The 17,880-nt window shown below is 47.1% G+C and overlaps 1 protein-coding gene and 1 non-coding gene across 2 annotated transcripts; both read right to left on the bottom strand.

The window, feature by feature from the left end:
* Window positions 1-3,671: 3,671 nt before the first annotated feature.
* Window positions 3,672-12,883, bottom strand: rps14 (ribosomal protein S14). Its single transcript, XM_043703104.2, has 5 exons — window positions 12,758-12,883; window positions 9,437-9,586; window positions 6,982-7,143; window positions 4,245-4,321; window positions 3,672-3,786 (listed from the first exon to the last, which is right to left on the bottom strand). The coding sequence occupies exons 1-5, from the start codon at window positions 12,832-12,834 to the stop codon at window positions 3,719-3,721; spliced, it is 534 nt and encodes a 177-aa protein (XP_043559039.1). The 5' UTR covers window positions 12,835-12,883; the 3' UTR covers window positions 3,672-3,718.
* LOC122557012 (small nucleolar RNA SNORA63) lies at window positions 12,097-12,227 on the bottom strand. Its single transcript, XR_006313734.1, has one exon. It is a non-coding gene; the product is annotated as a small nucleolar RNA SNORA63 (small nucleolar RNA).
* Window positions 12,884-17,880: the final 4,997 nt, after the last annotated feature.

Raw genomic sequence — 17,880 nt, 5'->3', positions numbered from 1 at the left:
TCTCCTTACAAATTTGTTTCTCAATCTCCCTCTGACTATTAGGGGGACTATAATACAATCCCAATAAGGTGATCATCCCTTTCTTATTACTCAGTTCCACCCAAATAACTTCCCTGGATGTATTTCCAGGAATATGCTCCCTCAGCACAGCTGTAATGCTATCCCTTGTCAATAATGCCACTCCCCCTCCTCTCTTGCCTCCCTTTCTATCCTTCCTGTAGCATTTGTATCCTGGAACATTAAGCTGCCAGACCTGCCCATCCCTGAGCCATGTTTCTGTAATTGCTATGATATCCCAGTCCCATGTTCCTAACCATGCCCTGAGTTCATCTGCCTTCTCTGTTAGGCCCCTTACATTGAAGTAAATGCAGTTTATCAGTCCTACCTTGTTCTCTGCTTTGTCCTTGCCTGCCCTGACTGTTTGACTTGCCTTTATTCTCAACAATACCAGTCTCAGATTGTTCTCTCTCCTCACTATCTCCTTGGGTCCCACCCTCCACCTTACTAGTTTAAATTTTCCCAAGCAATTCTAGCAAATCTCTCTGCCAGTATAAAGTCCCCTTCCAATTCAGGTACAATCCATCCTTCTTCTACCCCAAAACACCTTCCAATGATCCAAAAATGTGAATCCTTCTCCCATACACCAGCTCCTCAGCCATGCATTCATCTGCTCTATCCTCCTATTCCTGCCATCACTAGTTCTTAGCACTGGGAGTAATCCAGATATTACTACTCTCGAGGATCTCTTTTTAAATTGCTGCCTGAGTCTTTGTAATCTCCCTTCAGAATCTCAACCTTTTCCCTTCCTATGTCGTTAGTTCCAATGTGGACAATGACCGCCTGCTAGTCCCTCTCCCCTTTGAGAACATTTGCACCCTCTCTGAGACATCTTTGATCCTGGCACCAAGGAAGCAACACACCATTCTGATTTTTCACTGCTGGCCACTCAAGAGTCCCCTAACACAATCAGTCTCTTGGAACCCGACGTACCCCTCGTTGCATTAGAGCCAGTCTCAATACCAGAAACTTGGCTGTTTGTGCTACATTCCCCTGAGAATCCACCACCCCCTACATTTTCCAAAACAGCATACCTGTTTGAAATGGGTTTAGCCACAGAAGGCTGGTGATGTCGTTCCCCCTGCAGAAAGGAACTACCAGATTTTAAAAACGGAATTCAAATTCCACCATTTACCATGTTAAAATCACACAAAACCCGGTTGTAGTCCAAAAGGTTTATTTGGAAGTAAATTTGTTGAACTATATTTTGTGATTTTTAACTTTGTCCACCCTAGACCAACACTAACGCCTCTCCATCACGGCTACCATTTACCATGGTAGATTATCTGGATTCATAGTCCAGCAATAACACCACTAGGCCACCATTTCCCAAGCTCTATCACTTGCTGCTTATCCTGCTGGGTAGCTCCAATAGGTTGACACCTCAGTTTCAGTTATGCCTGGTGCTACTCCCACACTCTCCATTGAATCAGGGTTGACAGTCATGGTTGAATGGAGGATATGCCAAGGTATGCCATGATGTTGCAGATTGTGAAATACAATTTTGTTGCTGTTGATGGCCCACTGCACCTTATGGACGCCCATTTTTCAGTTGTTTGATATGGTCAACGTTTGTCCAATTTAGCCTTGTGATAGTGCCACGGAGGTTATTCTGAACATTAAAAGTTACTTCACCTCCACTATGACTGTGTGGCAGTCACTCTTATTTATATCAGTCATGGATAGATGCATCTGCAGTCAGCAGGTTGGTACGGAAGATTTTTTTTTAGATTACCTACAGTGTGGAAACAGGCCCTTCGGCCCAACAAGTCCACACCGACCCGCCGAAGCGCAACCCACCCATACCCCTACACTTACCCCTTCACCTAACACGACGGGCAATTTAGCATGGCCAATTCACCTGACCCGCACATCTTTGGACTGTGGGAGGAAACCGGAGCACCCGGAGGAAACCCACGCAGACACAGGGAGAATGTGCAAACTCCACACAGACAGTCAGTCGCCTGAGATGGGAATTGAACCCTGGTCTCTGGCGCTGTGAGGCAGCAGTGCTAACCACTGTGCCACCGTGCCGCCCAGATGCCTGGTGCAGATCTAGCCGAGCAGCTATGTCTTTCAAAACCAACCAGCTCTATCTCCTCCTGCTCCGTGGTGGACACTGAAATTCTACCAGGGTACACTTTGCATCCTTGCCACATTCAGTGTTTCCTCCAAGTGTTTAACATGATTCATCAGCACAGAAGGTATGCAACAACCTTGCCCATATTTAACCTGAAGCCATGAAAGCTCAAGGGGTCCAGAGCCACTGTTAGCAACTCCCATGCCACCACCTCTGCCTGATCTGTCCTCCAGATGGAACAGGACAAATCCAAAGGTGTCTAGGACACATTCATACTCTGAGAATCATATTTCACTGCCGTCAGGCTGTTATTTGACTGGCCTGTCAAACAGCTCTCCCAATTTTGGCACTAGCTGTCAGATGTTCATAAGGAGGATGTTACAGTAGAACATGGCTGTTTCTGCTTTTATCTTTTCCAGTGCCTAAGGTCAATGCCAGGTGGTTCATCCAGTTTCAATTCTTTCTTGAAACTTCATAGTGATTGGTACAATTGAGTGGCTTGCAAGGCCAGTTCAGCAGGTAGTTGAGTCAACCACATTGCTGTGGGTCTGGAGTTACTTGTAGGCTCAACCTGAAAGACACTGCTGAGACAATTCAGAAATACTTCAGACTTACAAACTTGGTCCTGCACACCAACGCTATTTAGCCAGAGAGGTGGAGTTGGCACAAAACTCCACTGCTGAGGGCACTCAAATAAAAACTGGATGCTGACTAGTGTCAAGGGTTGGGCATGTGTAAACAAAGGGTGACTTGATGATGGGATTCTGGCCTCTGGGGTATTATTTCAGTGATGACAAGAGGAAAGCATGATCCTGAATAAACATGTTCACAACAGTCATCGTTGAACTGGGAGTAAGTCTTTCTTAAATCATTTCTTTTTGGGAAGTTTGACGTGTTCAAACCCTGCCATTGAGGACTGGGCCCAGCTTGGGGAAAAAAGGCAATACTTTCTCTGAATGAACAACATTGCGGCAGATGAGAAATAACGAGCATTTCACTTGACAGCCTGTGGAGCTGTGGCTTTTTCTGTCATTTAGGAGTCTTACATTCCCTGAGTGTAAAAAAAGAAAAAAAACTGGATGATAAAGGAGTCTGAATTTCAACACAGTCTGAAAAATGCTTGGGGCATGAGAATGGGGAAATAACACAGCAGTTATATAAACGCAAGACAACACAGTGGTTTTGAAGTTTGGTCAATGTTGTAACATTACAGCAAAATCCTAGACAGACACCATAATGACCAGACAATTTATTCTCTCAAAAACAAACTGGGCTTATTTAGGAATAAATATTGACCAAGGCAAATGTCAATGCCTCTGCTTCATAATCACCGCCGCGGTACCTTTTCATTCAGACAGCTGACAGAACTTGATGTGTAAACTTTTCAAAACGATGAAACCTCTGCAAATGTAGCACACTCTCTTCAGGTTCTAGCGAAGTTCAAATCAATGCCAGACCCAAGGCTTTGGATCTTCAGGTGCTCACAGAAGTGATAGACTCAGCAACCAAGGGGAGAGCAAACAAAACCCACTGATCAGAAGAACTTTTTTTATTAGTTACACTGAAACATACAGAAAACAATTACAAACGGCGACCTCTGCGACCTCCCTTTCTGCGAGTGCTGTCTGATGGAATAGGAGTAACGTCCTCTGTCAGAACAAGAAAATGTCAAAACAAACAGTAAGACCAGGCACTAGACAGGTTAGAACACAGGCTACACAATTTGTATTCTAATTTGGGTCTTATGTCCAAAACCCTTTTGTACCATCTTATGATCTGGAGTAAGCCGATTTCCCCCACTCAACTCAAAGAACGATGGGCACAGCAGCTCCACTCCTGTCTTTGAGAAACTTTGCACACAGCCCACATTCCACCAGCTCATTTTAAATGGATTGTCCGTGACCAAGCGTCCCTGCCAGCTGGGGACATGCTAAACTGACAGAGATAGTATGAAACGTGTTCCTTTCTGCAGGGGGAACGACATCACCAGCACTGAGCAGCTGCGATATAATTTATCCTGCACTTCAACCCAGGTTTCCTACTGTCCATTCATCAGAGGGTTTATCATCAGCAATAAACTGTCAGCGACAAGAGAATCAAGTCTCACCAATCCGGCCGATTTTCATCCCAGATCGAGCCAGGGCTCTCAATGCTGACTGGGCACCGGGTCCGGGGGTCTTGGTCCTGGAGGGAAAAATAAAACCCCATATTTGACACAGGCGAGACATCACATTAACCCACAGGTTAGACACAGCATCAAGGTTTAAACCATAGCTTGCCAGACCTGGGATCGCACTTCCAAGTTTATATCACTCATGGGCTGGTTTTCTTCAGTTCAGGATGACTGCTCCCAACTGTGAAGTTTCAGACAGTTAAACCTGAAATGAACACACTCAGACCTGGAGTATTGATGTAGGTCTGTCACCATAGCAGCAGTTCAAAGGTTCGCCAGGCTAATTTCTTAGAGGAGGGGTGACTACTCAAAAAAAAAGTAGGTTAGACCGATGCTCAATGTTTAGAAGAACAAAAGCAGACCTTAATGAATGATGATAGTACAAGGGTGCATGGTTGAAAGGACCTTCCTACTTCTTGGGTATGAAGAACTGGAAAGATAGTCTCAGAATAAGGGATTTCCTATTTAAAACCAGTGAGGCATTATCTTTGGAATTCTGCAGCTGAGACATTGAACATATTGTATACACAGAAACCTCAATTATCCAAATGACACAGATTGGGAGTATTTTGTTCGATTAATCGAATGCCAGATAACAGTTTAGCCATCAGGACTTTGCGATCTTGTCGAACAATCAAATGTTTGGATAATCGAGGCTCCTGTATTTAAGGGTGATAGATTCTTGGACCATTCAAGAATGGAAGACAGGATAGGAGGGTTGAGGCCAAGCTCAGATGAAACCCGATCAGAGTAGGTTTGAGGGACCATATGATCCGCTCCAGTTCGTATTTTGTGGAATAAATATCAAATATTCAAAAGTAAAGTGGGAAGAAATTCCTCCTCATTTCAGTTTTAAATGGTGCCTCTTTATTCTGAGACTGTGCCTTCTGTTCCTAGACTCTCCCATGAGGGAGAAACATCCTTTCACCATTTACCCAATCATGTCCCTTTATAATCTTATGTTTCAATTAGATTAGATTACATACAGTGTGGAAACAGGCCCTTCGGCCCAACAAGTCCACACCGCCCCGCCGAAGCGCAACCCACCCAGACCCCTACATTTACCCCTAACCTAACACTACGGGCAATTTAGCATGGTCAATTCACCTGACCTGCACATCTTTGGATTGTGGGAGGAAACCGGAGCACCCAGAGGAAACCCACGCAGACACGGGGAGAATGTGCAAACTCCACACAGTCAGTCGCCTGAGACGGGAAATGAACCCGGGTCTCTGGCGCTGTGAGGCAGCAGTGCTAACCACTGTGCCGCCCACAAATGACTTCTCATTCTTCTAAACTCTAATGAGTCCCAACTTGTCTAGCTTTAAGTCATCTGAAATTCCTGCATAACAGGGATCATCCAAGCGAATCTTCTCAACTGCCTCCAATGAAACAATCTCTTTTAAATAAGGGGACCAAAACTGTTCACAGTATTCCAGCACCTTGTACAGTTGCAGTAAACCTTCCCTATTCTTATACTCCAACCTCCTTGAAACATGGGCCAATGTTCCATGAGCTTTCCTGATTATTTGCTGCCCCGGGGTGCTAGCTTTGCGATTCATGCACAAGTACCCCCAAGTCTCTTTGTGTTGGAGCTTCCTGCAGTTTTTCTCCATTTAAGTAATATTGTTCTTTCGTTCCCCCTTCCAATATCGGAAACAGACGCAAACAAGTTTTCAAAATCAAACTAGTTTCCATTTACCTGCGTTTACCAGTTTTCTGTCCAATTAACCCATCTCTCTGTAAACTGTTTGTACCCCCTCAACCTGCCTTTTTGTCTGTTTTTGTGTTGTCTGCAAATTTACTATAGTACATTCACTTAGCTCCTCTAAGTCACTAAGGTATATTGTAAACAGCTAAGGTCTCAGCAACTGATCCCTATGGAACTCCACTGGCCATGGACTTGGCAACTTGGAAGAAAAACCATTGATCGCCCACTCATTGTTTCCTGCCCATTAGCCAAATCCCCATTCATGGCAATATACTGCCCCCAACACTGCTCTTACGACAACTGTTTTTGAGAGGTACCTTGTCAAACACATTCTAGAAATCCAAATACAACACATCCACCGGTTCTCCTCTATCCATTCTGATTAAGATTTCTTCAAATTAGTCAAGATTAGTGTGGTGCTGGAAAAGCACAGCAGGTCAGGCAGCATCCGAGGAGCAGGAAAAATTGACGTTTCGGGCAAAAGCCCTTCATCAGGCATCTTTAAATTAGTTAGACATGATTTCCCTTTCATGAAGCCATGCTGACTCTGCCTGATGATTAGATGAAGATTTTCTTACTGTTCTGTTATTATAACCCAAGACAGCAGACAGAGCCTTGGTTTAAGAATCACACCTAGAAGACACCGTTGCCAATGCAGTATTTCAAACAGATTGTCCGTGACCAAGCGTCCCTGCCAGCTGGGGACATGCTAAACTGACAGGGATAGTATGAAACGTGTTCCTTTCTGCAGGGGGAACGACATCGCCAGCACTGAGCAGCTGCGACATAACTTTTCCTGCACTTGATTCAGACTCTTTCTGCATCCCTGTGGGTTGGCATTAGACCTTACAACATGGCTAGAAATACGATTAGATCACAAATTCATTCACCTTTTAACAGTAAACCACAGATGAGCACCCACAATTTCCCAGCCCCAGCACACTATGAACAAGCTCTAACCTGTTGCCTCCAGTAGCACGCAGCTTGATGTGCAGGGCGGTGATGCCCAGCTCCTTGCATCTCTGGGACACATCCTGAGCAGCCAACATGGCAGCATATGGGGAGGACTCATCTCTGTCAGCCTTCACCTTCATCCCACCAGTGACACGGCAGATAGTTTCCCTGCAACAAGCAATAACCAGGTTATAGTACAAACGGAGATGAGGACTCAAACAAATTCAAGTGTGACAGAGGGAAAAAAACACCTCAAGGAGCAGACATTTTGTCAAGTCATTGGCAAAGACCGTGCTGTTATCAGAGTGTAAGCAAACCTTGTTGAAAGAAATCAGAAACCATGAAGTTATTCAGCTTTCTGTAAGCTACGGTGGGCTACAAATCACTATTGCCTTCGCCAGATTCATTTCCCCATCGACAAGTAATGACCAAACATGAGGGAGATACTCCATTCATTACTAGAGGCTAATTGAAGGACTGAGTGAGTTCCAGCAATTGGTGAAATGCCCACAGGCTGACCCTTGGCCCCTGCTGCAATCCAAACACACAGCGTGGCTCATAGCGACCACTGTGGCCCATTGCTACCTCAGGCAGAGTGTGAATGGGATGTCCAGGCTGAGCATCTTTCAACAAACTAACTGGGCCCCAACAGATTCCTATGGGATACTACTGGTCACATCCTGCCAATTTAAGGACCCACTCATTATCGCTACACTCTGTCCATTGCCACTCAAACAATTTCCCAGCGATCTCAGCAATTTGCCCAATTCCATGGGCTTATACCTTCATTATCAATCTCGTGTGAGGTTTTATCAAATTCCCTCTAAAAGCCCATATAAATATCCATATCCAGACACTCCCATCTTCCGAGTTACCTCTTTAAAAATTCAAAGATGTTTATTAGGCATAATCGGCCTGTCATGAATCATGAATACTGGCCAGGCTTGCCCTGAATAAAATGAAAATTTGAGGTGTTCATTTAGCCCGTATAACTGGTCTGCAATTTCCTGGTTTTCCTATTTTGCCCTTAAACGCACAGCTACATGCAATTTTCCAGACCAGAGGGAAGACTCCGGAATCTATGGAACTTTGAAAGATTATAGTTTGGGCATCTACAATGTGCTCCCCTACTTTCTTCAGCACCCTCAGATGGAAACTTCCAGTCCTGGGGATACATCACTCTTAATTCCATTAATTTCTGTGTGAGTGATGTTTCAGTGAAATTCAGACTAGTTAGTTATGACTTTTATTGAGCTCCTGCCCCAATCCACCATTAATTTCCTCAGTTATCCTCCTTTTCTATTGTAAATACCACAAGGTAAATACCACATGCCTGCCATTTCCCTATAGACATTGACAATATCCCCAGTCTTTAATGGGCCAACATTGCTCCTGACCACCAGCAGTCCCTTTTGGTAACCATAAATTTTTTCTTTATTTTTATGCCCTTTGTAAATTTCCTTAGCCAATCCTTTTAGCATCTCCTGTAAATTGCTTTGAGGACTTTTGCTGCTCCTCATATCTCTGTCATTCAGCAGGACCTGTGCTGCTTTTTGTAAGCTCTTTCAGTTAGTTGCCTCTGACTGTTTTTGCTACAAAGTTGAGCTTCCCCATCTCGTGTTAAATGTCTTATGGGCCTTATCTAAACCTAAATTTCTGGTGGCTGATTCGGACTTTTGGCTTTCAAATGCAACACTGAACTCAATGATGATGTAATCACTATTTGATAAATAAGTAGAATATTATTTAATTCAGGCTCATTACTCGTTATGGAAGCCATCATTGCTTGTTCCCTTATTGCATCAGAATATATTGTGTAGGAAAGTATTTTGGACACACTTCAGAAATTCATCACCTTTCAGACAGGTGCTTGGATTTCCCTCCCAATCCACATTAAAATGAAAACCCTGTGTCAATGTTTATCCACCTTTGCTTAATGCCTGCATTTATATAACTTCACACTTCAAGGCTGCTACCAGGGCCTCTGTACAGAACATCTATCACAATTTTAGATTACAGAATCCCTACAGCACCGAAAGAGGCCATTTGGCCGATTAATGATGTACCATGCCTCTGAACAGCATCTCACCCAAAGCCAGACCCCCCCCCCCCCCCCCTATCCCCATAGCTAATCCACCTAGCCTGCACAACCATGGACAATTTACCCATGGCCAATCCAATTTACCTGCACATCTTTGGACTGTGGGACGAAACTAGAGCATCCACCGGAAACCCACACAGACATGGAGAATGTGCAGATAGTTGCCCAGGGCTGGAATTGAACCCTGGTCCCAAAGCAGTGGTGCAAATCACTGAGCTACTGTACCATCCTTTACTGTTCATCAGTCTAATCATTCCCCTCATTTCATCCAGAATGCCCCTGTGCTTTCAGACAATACTTAACCTATGTTATCTATGCCACAGCACTTGCACAAGTGATTCTGTGTTAACCCCAACTTACTTGCCAGACAGGTCTGTTACATGGACAAAGGTATCGTTGAAGGAAGCAAAGATATGGCAGACTCCAAAAACATTCTCTCCCTCAGCCACCTGTGGTCCCAGGCTAATCACCTGCTCCTCCTTCTTTTCCTTACCCTTACGAGGAGCCATTCTGAAACGGAGAAAACATCTTCAATGATTATGATTTTAGAAGATTTGTAGCTCAGGTGGAGACTTCGGTTGTAAGTTTGCTCGCTGAGCTGGAAGATTTGTTCATCACCATATTAGGTAACATCATCAGTGAGCCTCTGGTGAAGCACTAGTGTGATGTCCCACTTTCTATTCACGTGTATTGATCTCTTAAAGTGGGTGATATCATTTTCGGTTCTTCTTCTCATAGGTTACCAGAATTCCATCAATACACCCATCGATTTGGACCCCATTTACCAACCCTTAAGAACCTGAAATGATAGCATGCACCTTAAGAGACCGAGACACACAAATAGAAAGTGCGACATAATACCAATGGTTCAGAGACTCACTGATGATGTTACCTAGCATGGTGATGAAACGTCTGAAAACAAACCTTCCAGCTCAGCGGGCGAACTTACAACTCGCAATTTCAACATAATAAGCCACACAACGGAGCACAAAACAGGAGTTTTCTGCTCTATAGCACTCCCCTTAACTTCACGACATTCCAAACTACTACAATCCAAGAACCATCACATTCAACTGATGCTCAGCCTATGGCCATGCTAGCTTTAAAACTGTCAATCTCAGAAGCTAAGCAGACTCGGCTGCGGTTAGGACTTGAAAAGCACAGGTCAGGCAACACCCAAGGCACAGGAGAATTGACATTTTGGACACAAGCCCCTTCATCAGGAACGGGTTGGTGGGTTGGTGGGCTGAGAGATAAATGGGAGGCGGACGGGGTTGGGGGGGGGGAAGGTAGCTGAGAAAGCAATAGGTAGATGAAGTTGAGAGAGAAGGTGATTGACAGGTCAGGACAGTGTCGAGTTGGAGGGTTGAGACTGGGATGACGTGAGGGGGGTGGGCAAAGGAGGAAACTTTTGAAATCCACATTTATCCCGTGTGGTTGCAGGGTCCCAAGTCAAAATGAGGCGTTCTTCCTCCAGGCATCAGGTGGTAACTGTTTAGCAGTTGGAGGTGGCCCAGGATCTTCATATCCTTGCCAGAGTGGAAGGGGGAGCTGAAGTGTTCAGCCAAGGGGCAGTGGGGTTGGTTGGTGCAAGTGTCCCAGAGATGTTCTCTGAAACAATCCGCCAGGTGTCCCCTTTCCCCGATGTAGAGGAGACCATACCGGGTGCAAAGGATACAGTAGGTGACATTAGTAGAGGTACAGGTAAATTTCTGCCGAATGTGGATGGATCTTTTGGGGCCCTGGATGGAGGTGAGGGGAGTGGTGTCGACACAGGTTTTGCAATGCCTGTAGTGGCAGTGGAAAATGCTAGGAGTGGGGTGTGGGTGGCATGGACCTGACAAGGGAGTCGCAGAGGGAATGGTCTCTCCGGAACACTGATAGGGGTGGGGAGGGGAATATATCTCTGGTGGTGGGATCCATTTGGAGGAGGCGGAGGATGATGCGACATATGCGGAGGTTGGTGGGGTGAAAGGTGAGGACTATGGAGGTTCTGTCCTTGTTGCATTGGGAGGGGTGAGGTTTGAGGACGGTGGTGCAGGAAGTGGAGAAGATGCACTGGAGGGCACATGGGAAGGAAAAATTGCGAACTTGGAAGAAGGGTGCCATTTGGGATTTTCTAAGGTGGAATTGGGAACAGATGTGACAGAGGAATTGAGAATAAGGGATGGCATTTTTACAGGAGATAGGGTGGGAAGAGGCATAGACTAGGTAGCTGAGAGTGTCGGTGGGCTTGTAGTAGATGTCTGTGGTTAGTCAATCACCGGAGATGGTGATGGAGGGGTCCGGGAAGGGGAGGGAGGTGTCTTGAGATGGTCCAGATGAATTTGAGGTTGGGTCTAAGGTGGAATTGGTCATCCTGGAACAGACGCAGTGGGGGTCCCTTCCCACGTGATTGACAATGCCCTCTCGTGCATCTCCTCCACTTCCCACTCCACCGTCCTCAAACCCCATCCCTCCCAATGCAAGGACAGAGCCACCCCTGTCCTCACCTTCCACTCCGCATACATTGCATCATCCTCCGCCACTTCCAAACAGACCCCACCACTGGAGATATATTTTCCTCCCCACCCTATCAGCGCTCCGAGAGACTATTCCCTCCACAATTCCTTCGTCAGATCCACACCCCGACTAAACCGCACCTGACACCTTCTCCTGCCACTGGAGGAAATGCGAAATCTGCAGGCACACCACTCCCCTCACCTCTGTCCAAGGCCCCAAAGGATCCTTCCACATTTGACAAATTCACCTGTACCTCTGCCCACAATCCTCATTCCTGATGAAGGGCTCCTGCCTGAAACGTCGATTCTCCTGCTCCTCGGATGCTGCCTGACCTGCTGCGCTTTTCCAGCACCCCACTCTCAACCCTGACCTCCAGCATCTGCAGTCCTCACTTTCGCCTATTTCATCAACTGTCTACTAAAAGAGTAGATACTATCAGCTCAGTATTCAAATATTATTTATTTGAAAACTCAGGAATGGTCGAGGGACAGCAGCACAGAGCCCACGTGAAAGCAGGTTTGTATGTGACCAAGCGTCCCTGTCAGCCAGCAGGGTATTGGACTGCCAGGGATAGTATGAAACATGTTCCTTTTTGCAGGGGGAACGACATCTCCAGCACTGAGCAGCTGTGATGTAACTTTTCCTGCACTTTTATGTTTATCCACCTTGTCTTTTCCTGGTTAAAATCTCGAAAAGGTCGATCAGATCAGGCCCTTATAGCCTTTTAAATTCAGGAGAAAACTGGCCCGAGTTGGTCTGATCTCACATCACCCCCGAGTCCCAGGCTCCATTCCCGTGAACCTACAGGATATTCCCTGAGGCCCAATATCTCCAATTCTCAAACTAACTCCAACAGGAAAGATCCCCAGCCTGCTTTACATTGCTTTCGTCTTCTCTCGCTACCAGCAATGAGCGGGAAAGGGCTTGGATTTCAAGCCGGCTCCTGGCCTCCCTTGCCCCAGGCACTGGACGCTTTCCCGCGGGGCTGCAGCGCGGCCGCCTGCGGCCTAGTCGTCCCGGGCGCCGGGGTAGCGATACCATCCGCGCTCCGAGTGAGTGAAAGAAAGGTGAGTACCAGCGGGCGGGCTCGGCCCGGTGAGCTGGGAGCTGATGATACCGGCGGGCAGCATGTTTTAACGGGCGGATGGAGTCGGATTGTCGCCGCCGCCCGAGACCTACCTGCCGCTCGCAGCAGAGCCACAGCCGGAAAGGAGGGTCAGAGGGCACGGGAAGGGAGGGCGAAGGCCATAGCGCATGCGCCTGCACCACCCGACCCTTCCCCGCCAACCACAATGAACGGTTCCAATTACCTCTGGCAGCAAAAAAAAACAAATTGAGTGCAATTGAAGTAGTAAAACGTTCGCATATTTTTTAATTGTTACATTTTAAAATATTAAACCCATTTCACGCTTCTGTCGTGTAGACATGCGCAGACCCGTCTGCCGTCCGGCGTCGGTTGTGCGCATGTGCGACCCCTTTTGCCTGGACTAGGTCTGCGCGTGCGCCTGGGTCACCTTGGTGGGAGCAGAGCTCTGAAAGCTAGTGCTTCCAAATAAACCTTTTGGACTAATAACCTGGTGTTGTGTGTGATTTTTAACTTTGTCCAATCCAGTCCAATACACTGGCATCTCCAAATCAAAGATATTGGAATCAACTAAAATGTTCTGGCAATGACATTATTTAGAAATGACTGACTGAACTGGTCCTCACCCTGAACAACTTCTCTTTCCAATCCTCCCACTTCCTCCAAACCAAAGGAGTAGCCATGGGCACCCGCATGGGTCCCAGCTATGCCTGCCTCTTCGTAGGATATGTGGAACAATCCATCTTCCGCAACTACACTGGCCCCACCCCCCACCTTTTCCTCCGCTACATCGATGACTGTATCGGCGCCGCCTCGTGCTCCCACGAGGAGGTTGAACAGTTCATCCACTTCACCAACACCTTCCACCCCGACCTCAAATTCACCTGGACAGTCTCAGATTCCTCCCTCCCCTTCCTCGACCTTTCTATTTCTATCTCAGGCGACCGAATCAACACAGACATCTACTACAAACCGACCGACTCCCACAGCTACCTGGACTAAACCTCCTCCCATCCTGCCCCCTGTAAAAATGCCATCCCATTCTCCCAATTCCTTCGACTCCGCCGCATCTGCTCCCAGGAGGACCAGTTCCAAAAACACACATCCCAGATGGCCTCCTTCTTCAAGGACCGCAATTTCCCCCCCGACGTGGTCGACGATGCCCTCCACCGCATCTCTTCCACTTCCCGATCCTCCGCCCTTGAGCCCCGCCCCTCCAACCGCCACCAGGACAGAACCCCACTGGTCCTCACCTACCACCCCACTAACCTCCATGTACAGCGCATCATTCGCCGTCATTTCCGCCACCTCCAAACGGACCCCACCACCAAGGATATATTTCCCTCCCCTCCCCTATCAGCATTCCATAAAGACCACTCCCTCCGTGACTCCCTCGTCAGATCCACACCCCCCACCAACCCAACCTCCACTCCCGGCACCTTCCCCTGCAACCGCAGGAGGTGCAAGACTTGCGCCCACACCTCCCCCCTCACCTCCCTCCAAGGCCCCAAAGGAAACTTCCATATCCGCCACAGATTCACCTGTACCTCCACACATATCATCTATTGCATCCTCTGCACCCGATGTGGCCTCCTCTATATTGGGGAGACAGGCCGCCTACTTGCGAAGCGTTTCAGAGAACACCTCTGGGACACCTGGACCAACCAACCCAACCACCCTGTAGCTCAACATTTCAATTCCCCCTCCCACTCCACCAAGGATATGCAGGTCTTTGGACTCCTCCATCGTCAGACCACAGCGAAACGACGGTTGGAGGAAGAATGCCTCATCTTCCGGCTAGGAACTCTCAAACCACAAGGGATGAACTCGGATTTCACCAGTTTCCTCATTTCCCCTCCCCCCAGCCTGTCTCAGTCAAATCCATCAAATTCAGCACCGCCTTCCTAACCTGCAATCTTCTTCCCGACCTCTCCGCCCCCACCCCAGTCTGACCTATCACCTCACCTTGACCTCTTTCCACCTATCACATTTCCGACACCCCTCCCCCAAGTCCCTCCTCCCTATCTTTTATCTTAGCCTGCTGGACAAACTTTCCTCATTCCTGAAGAAGGGCTAATGCCCGAAACGTCGATTCTCCTGTTCCCTAGATCCTGCCTGACCTGCTGCGCTTTTCCAGCAACACATTTCCATCTCTTATTTAGAAAGTAGCCGGGTGTATACTCCCACTTGCCTCAATGGCTGCAGCTCCAACAACACTCAAGAAACTTGACTCCAGGAGAAAGCAGCATCCTTAATTAGCACCACATCCACTTCCCTGTACCACTGAAGCTCAGTAGTAGCAATGTTTGCCAACCACTAATTAAAAAGTGCTGGACAAACTCAGCAGGTCTGGTAACGGCTATGGATAGAAAGCAGTGTTAGCATTTCAGATTCTGAGGAAGGGCCACGAGACCTGAAATGTCAACTCTGCATTCGCTCTACAGACGCTGTCAGATCTGCTAAGTTTCTCCAGCAATTCTGATTTTTGTTTCTGATTTCCAACCTCCACAATTCGTTGGGTTTTTTTGTACTGTCCATGAGATGCACAATAAAAATTCATGCAGGCTCTTTTGACAGTATGTTCCGTACTCACAATCACTTCCATCTGGAAGCACAACTTCTAGACAACTTCAGCATGATACTCATGTCCCCCTACACATTAACAGCACAGAGGTGGAACGAGTGAAGAGTGTCAAGCTCCTGGGAGTGGTCATCCGCAACAAACTTTCTTGGACTCTTCATGTGGGCGGCACGGTGGCACAGTGGTTAGCACTGCTGCCTCGCAGCGCCAGAGACCCGGGTTCAATTCCCGACTCAGGCGACTGACTGTGTGGAGTTTGCACGTTCTCCCCGTGTCTGCGTGGGTTTCCTCCGGGTGCTCCGGTTTCCTCCCACAGTCCAAAGATGTGCAGGGTCAGGTGAATTGGCCATACTAAATTGCCCGTAGTGTTAGATAAGGGGTAAATGTAGGGGTATGGGTGGGTTTCGCTTCGGCGGGTCGGTGTGGACTTGTTGGGCCGAAGGGCATGTTTCCACACTGTAATCTAATCTAAATCTAATCTAAACGTCTTTTTCCTCAGGCAGCTGAGGAAATTTGGCATGACGACGAATACCCTTGCCAACTTTTATAGGTGCGCTATCGAGAGCATTCTGTCTGGATGTATCACTGCCTGGTATGGTAACTGTACCATTCAAGATCAGAGACGGTTACAGAGAGTGATGAACAATCACAAAGGCCAACTTCCCATCTACATTATGCCCGAAACGTCGATTCTCCTGTTCCCTGGATGCTGCCTGACCTGCTGCGCTTTTCCAGCAACACATTTCCAGCATCTACAGAATCCATCTACCAGACCCACTGTCAAGGAAAGGATGCCAGCATTCTCAAAGATCCATCCCACCCTGGCAATGTTTCTCTATAAACTCTACTTTCGGGGAGAAGGTACAGAAGCCTAAACACATGCACCAGCTGGTTTGGTAACCATAAGACCATAAGACATAGGAGCGGAAGTAAGGCCATTCGGCCCATCGAGTCCACTCCGCCATTCAATCATGGCTGATGGGCATTTCAACTCCACTTACCCGCATTCTCCCCGTAGCCCTTAATTCCTAGTGACATCAAGAATTTATCAATTTCTGCCTTGAAGACATTTAGCGTCCCAGCCTCCACTGCACTCTGTGGCAATGAATTCCACAGGCCCACCACTCTCTGGCTGAAGAAATGTCTCCGCATTTCTGTTCTGAATTTACCCCCTCTAATTCTAAGGCTGTGTCCACAGGTCCTAGTCTCCTCGCCTAATGGAAACAATTTCCTAGCGTCCACCCTCTCCAAGCCATGTATTATCTTGTAAGTTTCTATTAGATCTCCCCTTAATCTTCTAAACTCCAATGTAAACAATCCCAGGATCCTCAGCCGTTCCTCATATTTTAGACCTACCATTCCAGGGATCGTCCGTGTGAATCTCCGCTGGACACGCTCCAGTGCCAATATGTCCTTCCTGAGGTGTGGGGACCAAAACTGGACACAGTACTCCAAATGGGGCCTAACCAGAGCTTTATAAAGTCTCAGTAGCACAACAGTGCTTTTATATTCCAACTCTCTTGAGATAATTGACAACATTGCATTCGTTTTCTTAATCACGGACTCAACCTGCATGTTTACCTTTAGAGAATCCTCAACTAGCACTTCCAGATCCCTCTGTACTTTGGCTTTACGAATTTTCTCACTGTTTAGAAAGTAATCCATGCTTCTATTCTTTTTCCCAAAGTGCAAGACCTCGCATTTGCTCACATTGAATTCCATCAGCCATTTTCTGGACTACTCCTCCAAACTGTCTAGATCCTTCTGCAGCCTCCCCACTTCCTCAGTACTACCTGCCTGTCCACCTAACTTTGTATCATCGGCAAACTTCGCTAGAATGCCCCCAGTCCCTTCATCCAGATCATTAATATATAATGTGAACAGCTGCGGCCCCAACACTGAACCCTGCAGGACACCGCTTGTCACCGGCTGCCATTCCGAAAAAGAACTTTTTATCCCAACTCTCTGCCTTCTGTCAGACAGCCAATCCTCAACCCATACCAGTAGCTCACCTTGAACACCATGGGCTCTCACCTTGCTCAGCAGCCTCCCGTGTGGCACCTTATCAAAGGCCTTTTGGAAGTCTAGGTAGACCACATCCACTGGGTTTCCCCAGTCTAACCTACTTGTCACCTCTTCCAAGAACTCCAACAGGTTTGTCAGGCACAACCTCCCCTTACTAAATCCATGTTGACTTGTTCTAATCCGACCTTGCTCTTCCAAGAATTTAGAAACCTCATCCTTAATGATGGATTCTAGAATTTTACCAACAACCGAGGTTAGGCTAATTGGCCTATAATTTTCCATCTTTTGCCTTGATCCTTTCTTGAACAAGGGGGTTACAACAGCAATCTTCCAATCATCCAGGACTTTCCCTGACTCCAGTGACTTTTGAAAGATCTCAACCAACGCCTCCGCTACTCCCTCAGCCACCTCCCTCAGAACTCTAGGATGTAACCCATCAGGGCCAGGAGATTTATCAATTTTAAGACCTTTGAGCTTTTCTAGCACTTTCTCTTTTGTAATGGCAACCATACTCAACTCAGCCCCCTGACTCCCTTTAATTATTGGGATATTACTCATGTCTTCCACTGTGAAGAATGACGCAAAGTACTTATTAAGTTCTCCTGCTATTTC

The sequence above is a fragment of the Chiloscyllium plagiosum genome, unplaced genomic scaffold (assembly GCF_037043375.1).
Source record: "Chiloscyllium plagiosum isolate Xiang-an unplaced genomic scaffold, Cpla_swu_hap1 HiC_scaffold_16, whole genome shotgun sequence".
Classification (NCBI taxonomy): Eukaryota; Metazoa; Chordata; class Chondrichthyes; order Orectolobiformes; family Hemiscylliidae; genus Chiloscyllium; species Chiloscyllium plagiosum.
This window is presented reverse-complemented; position numbering and strand designations above follow the sequence as displayed.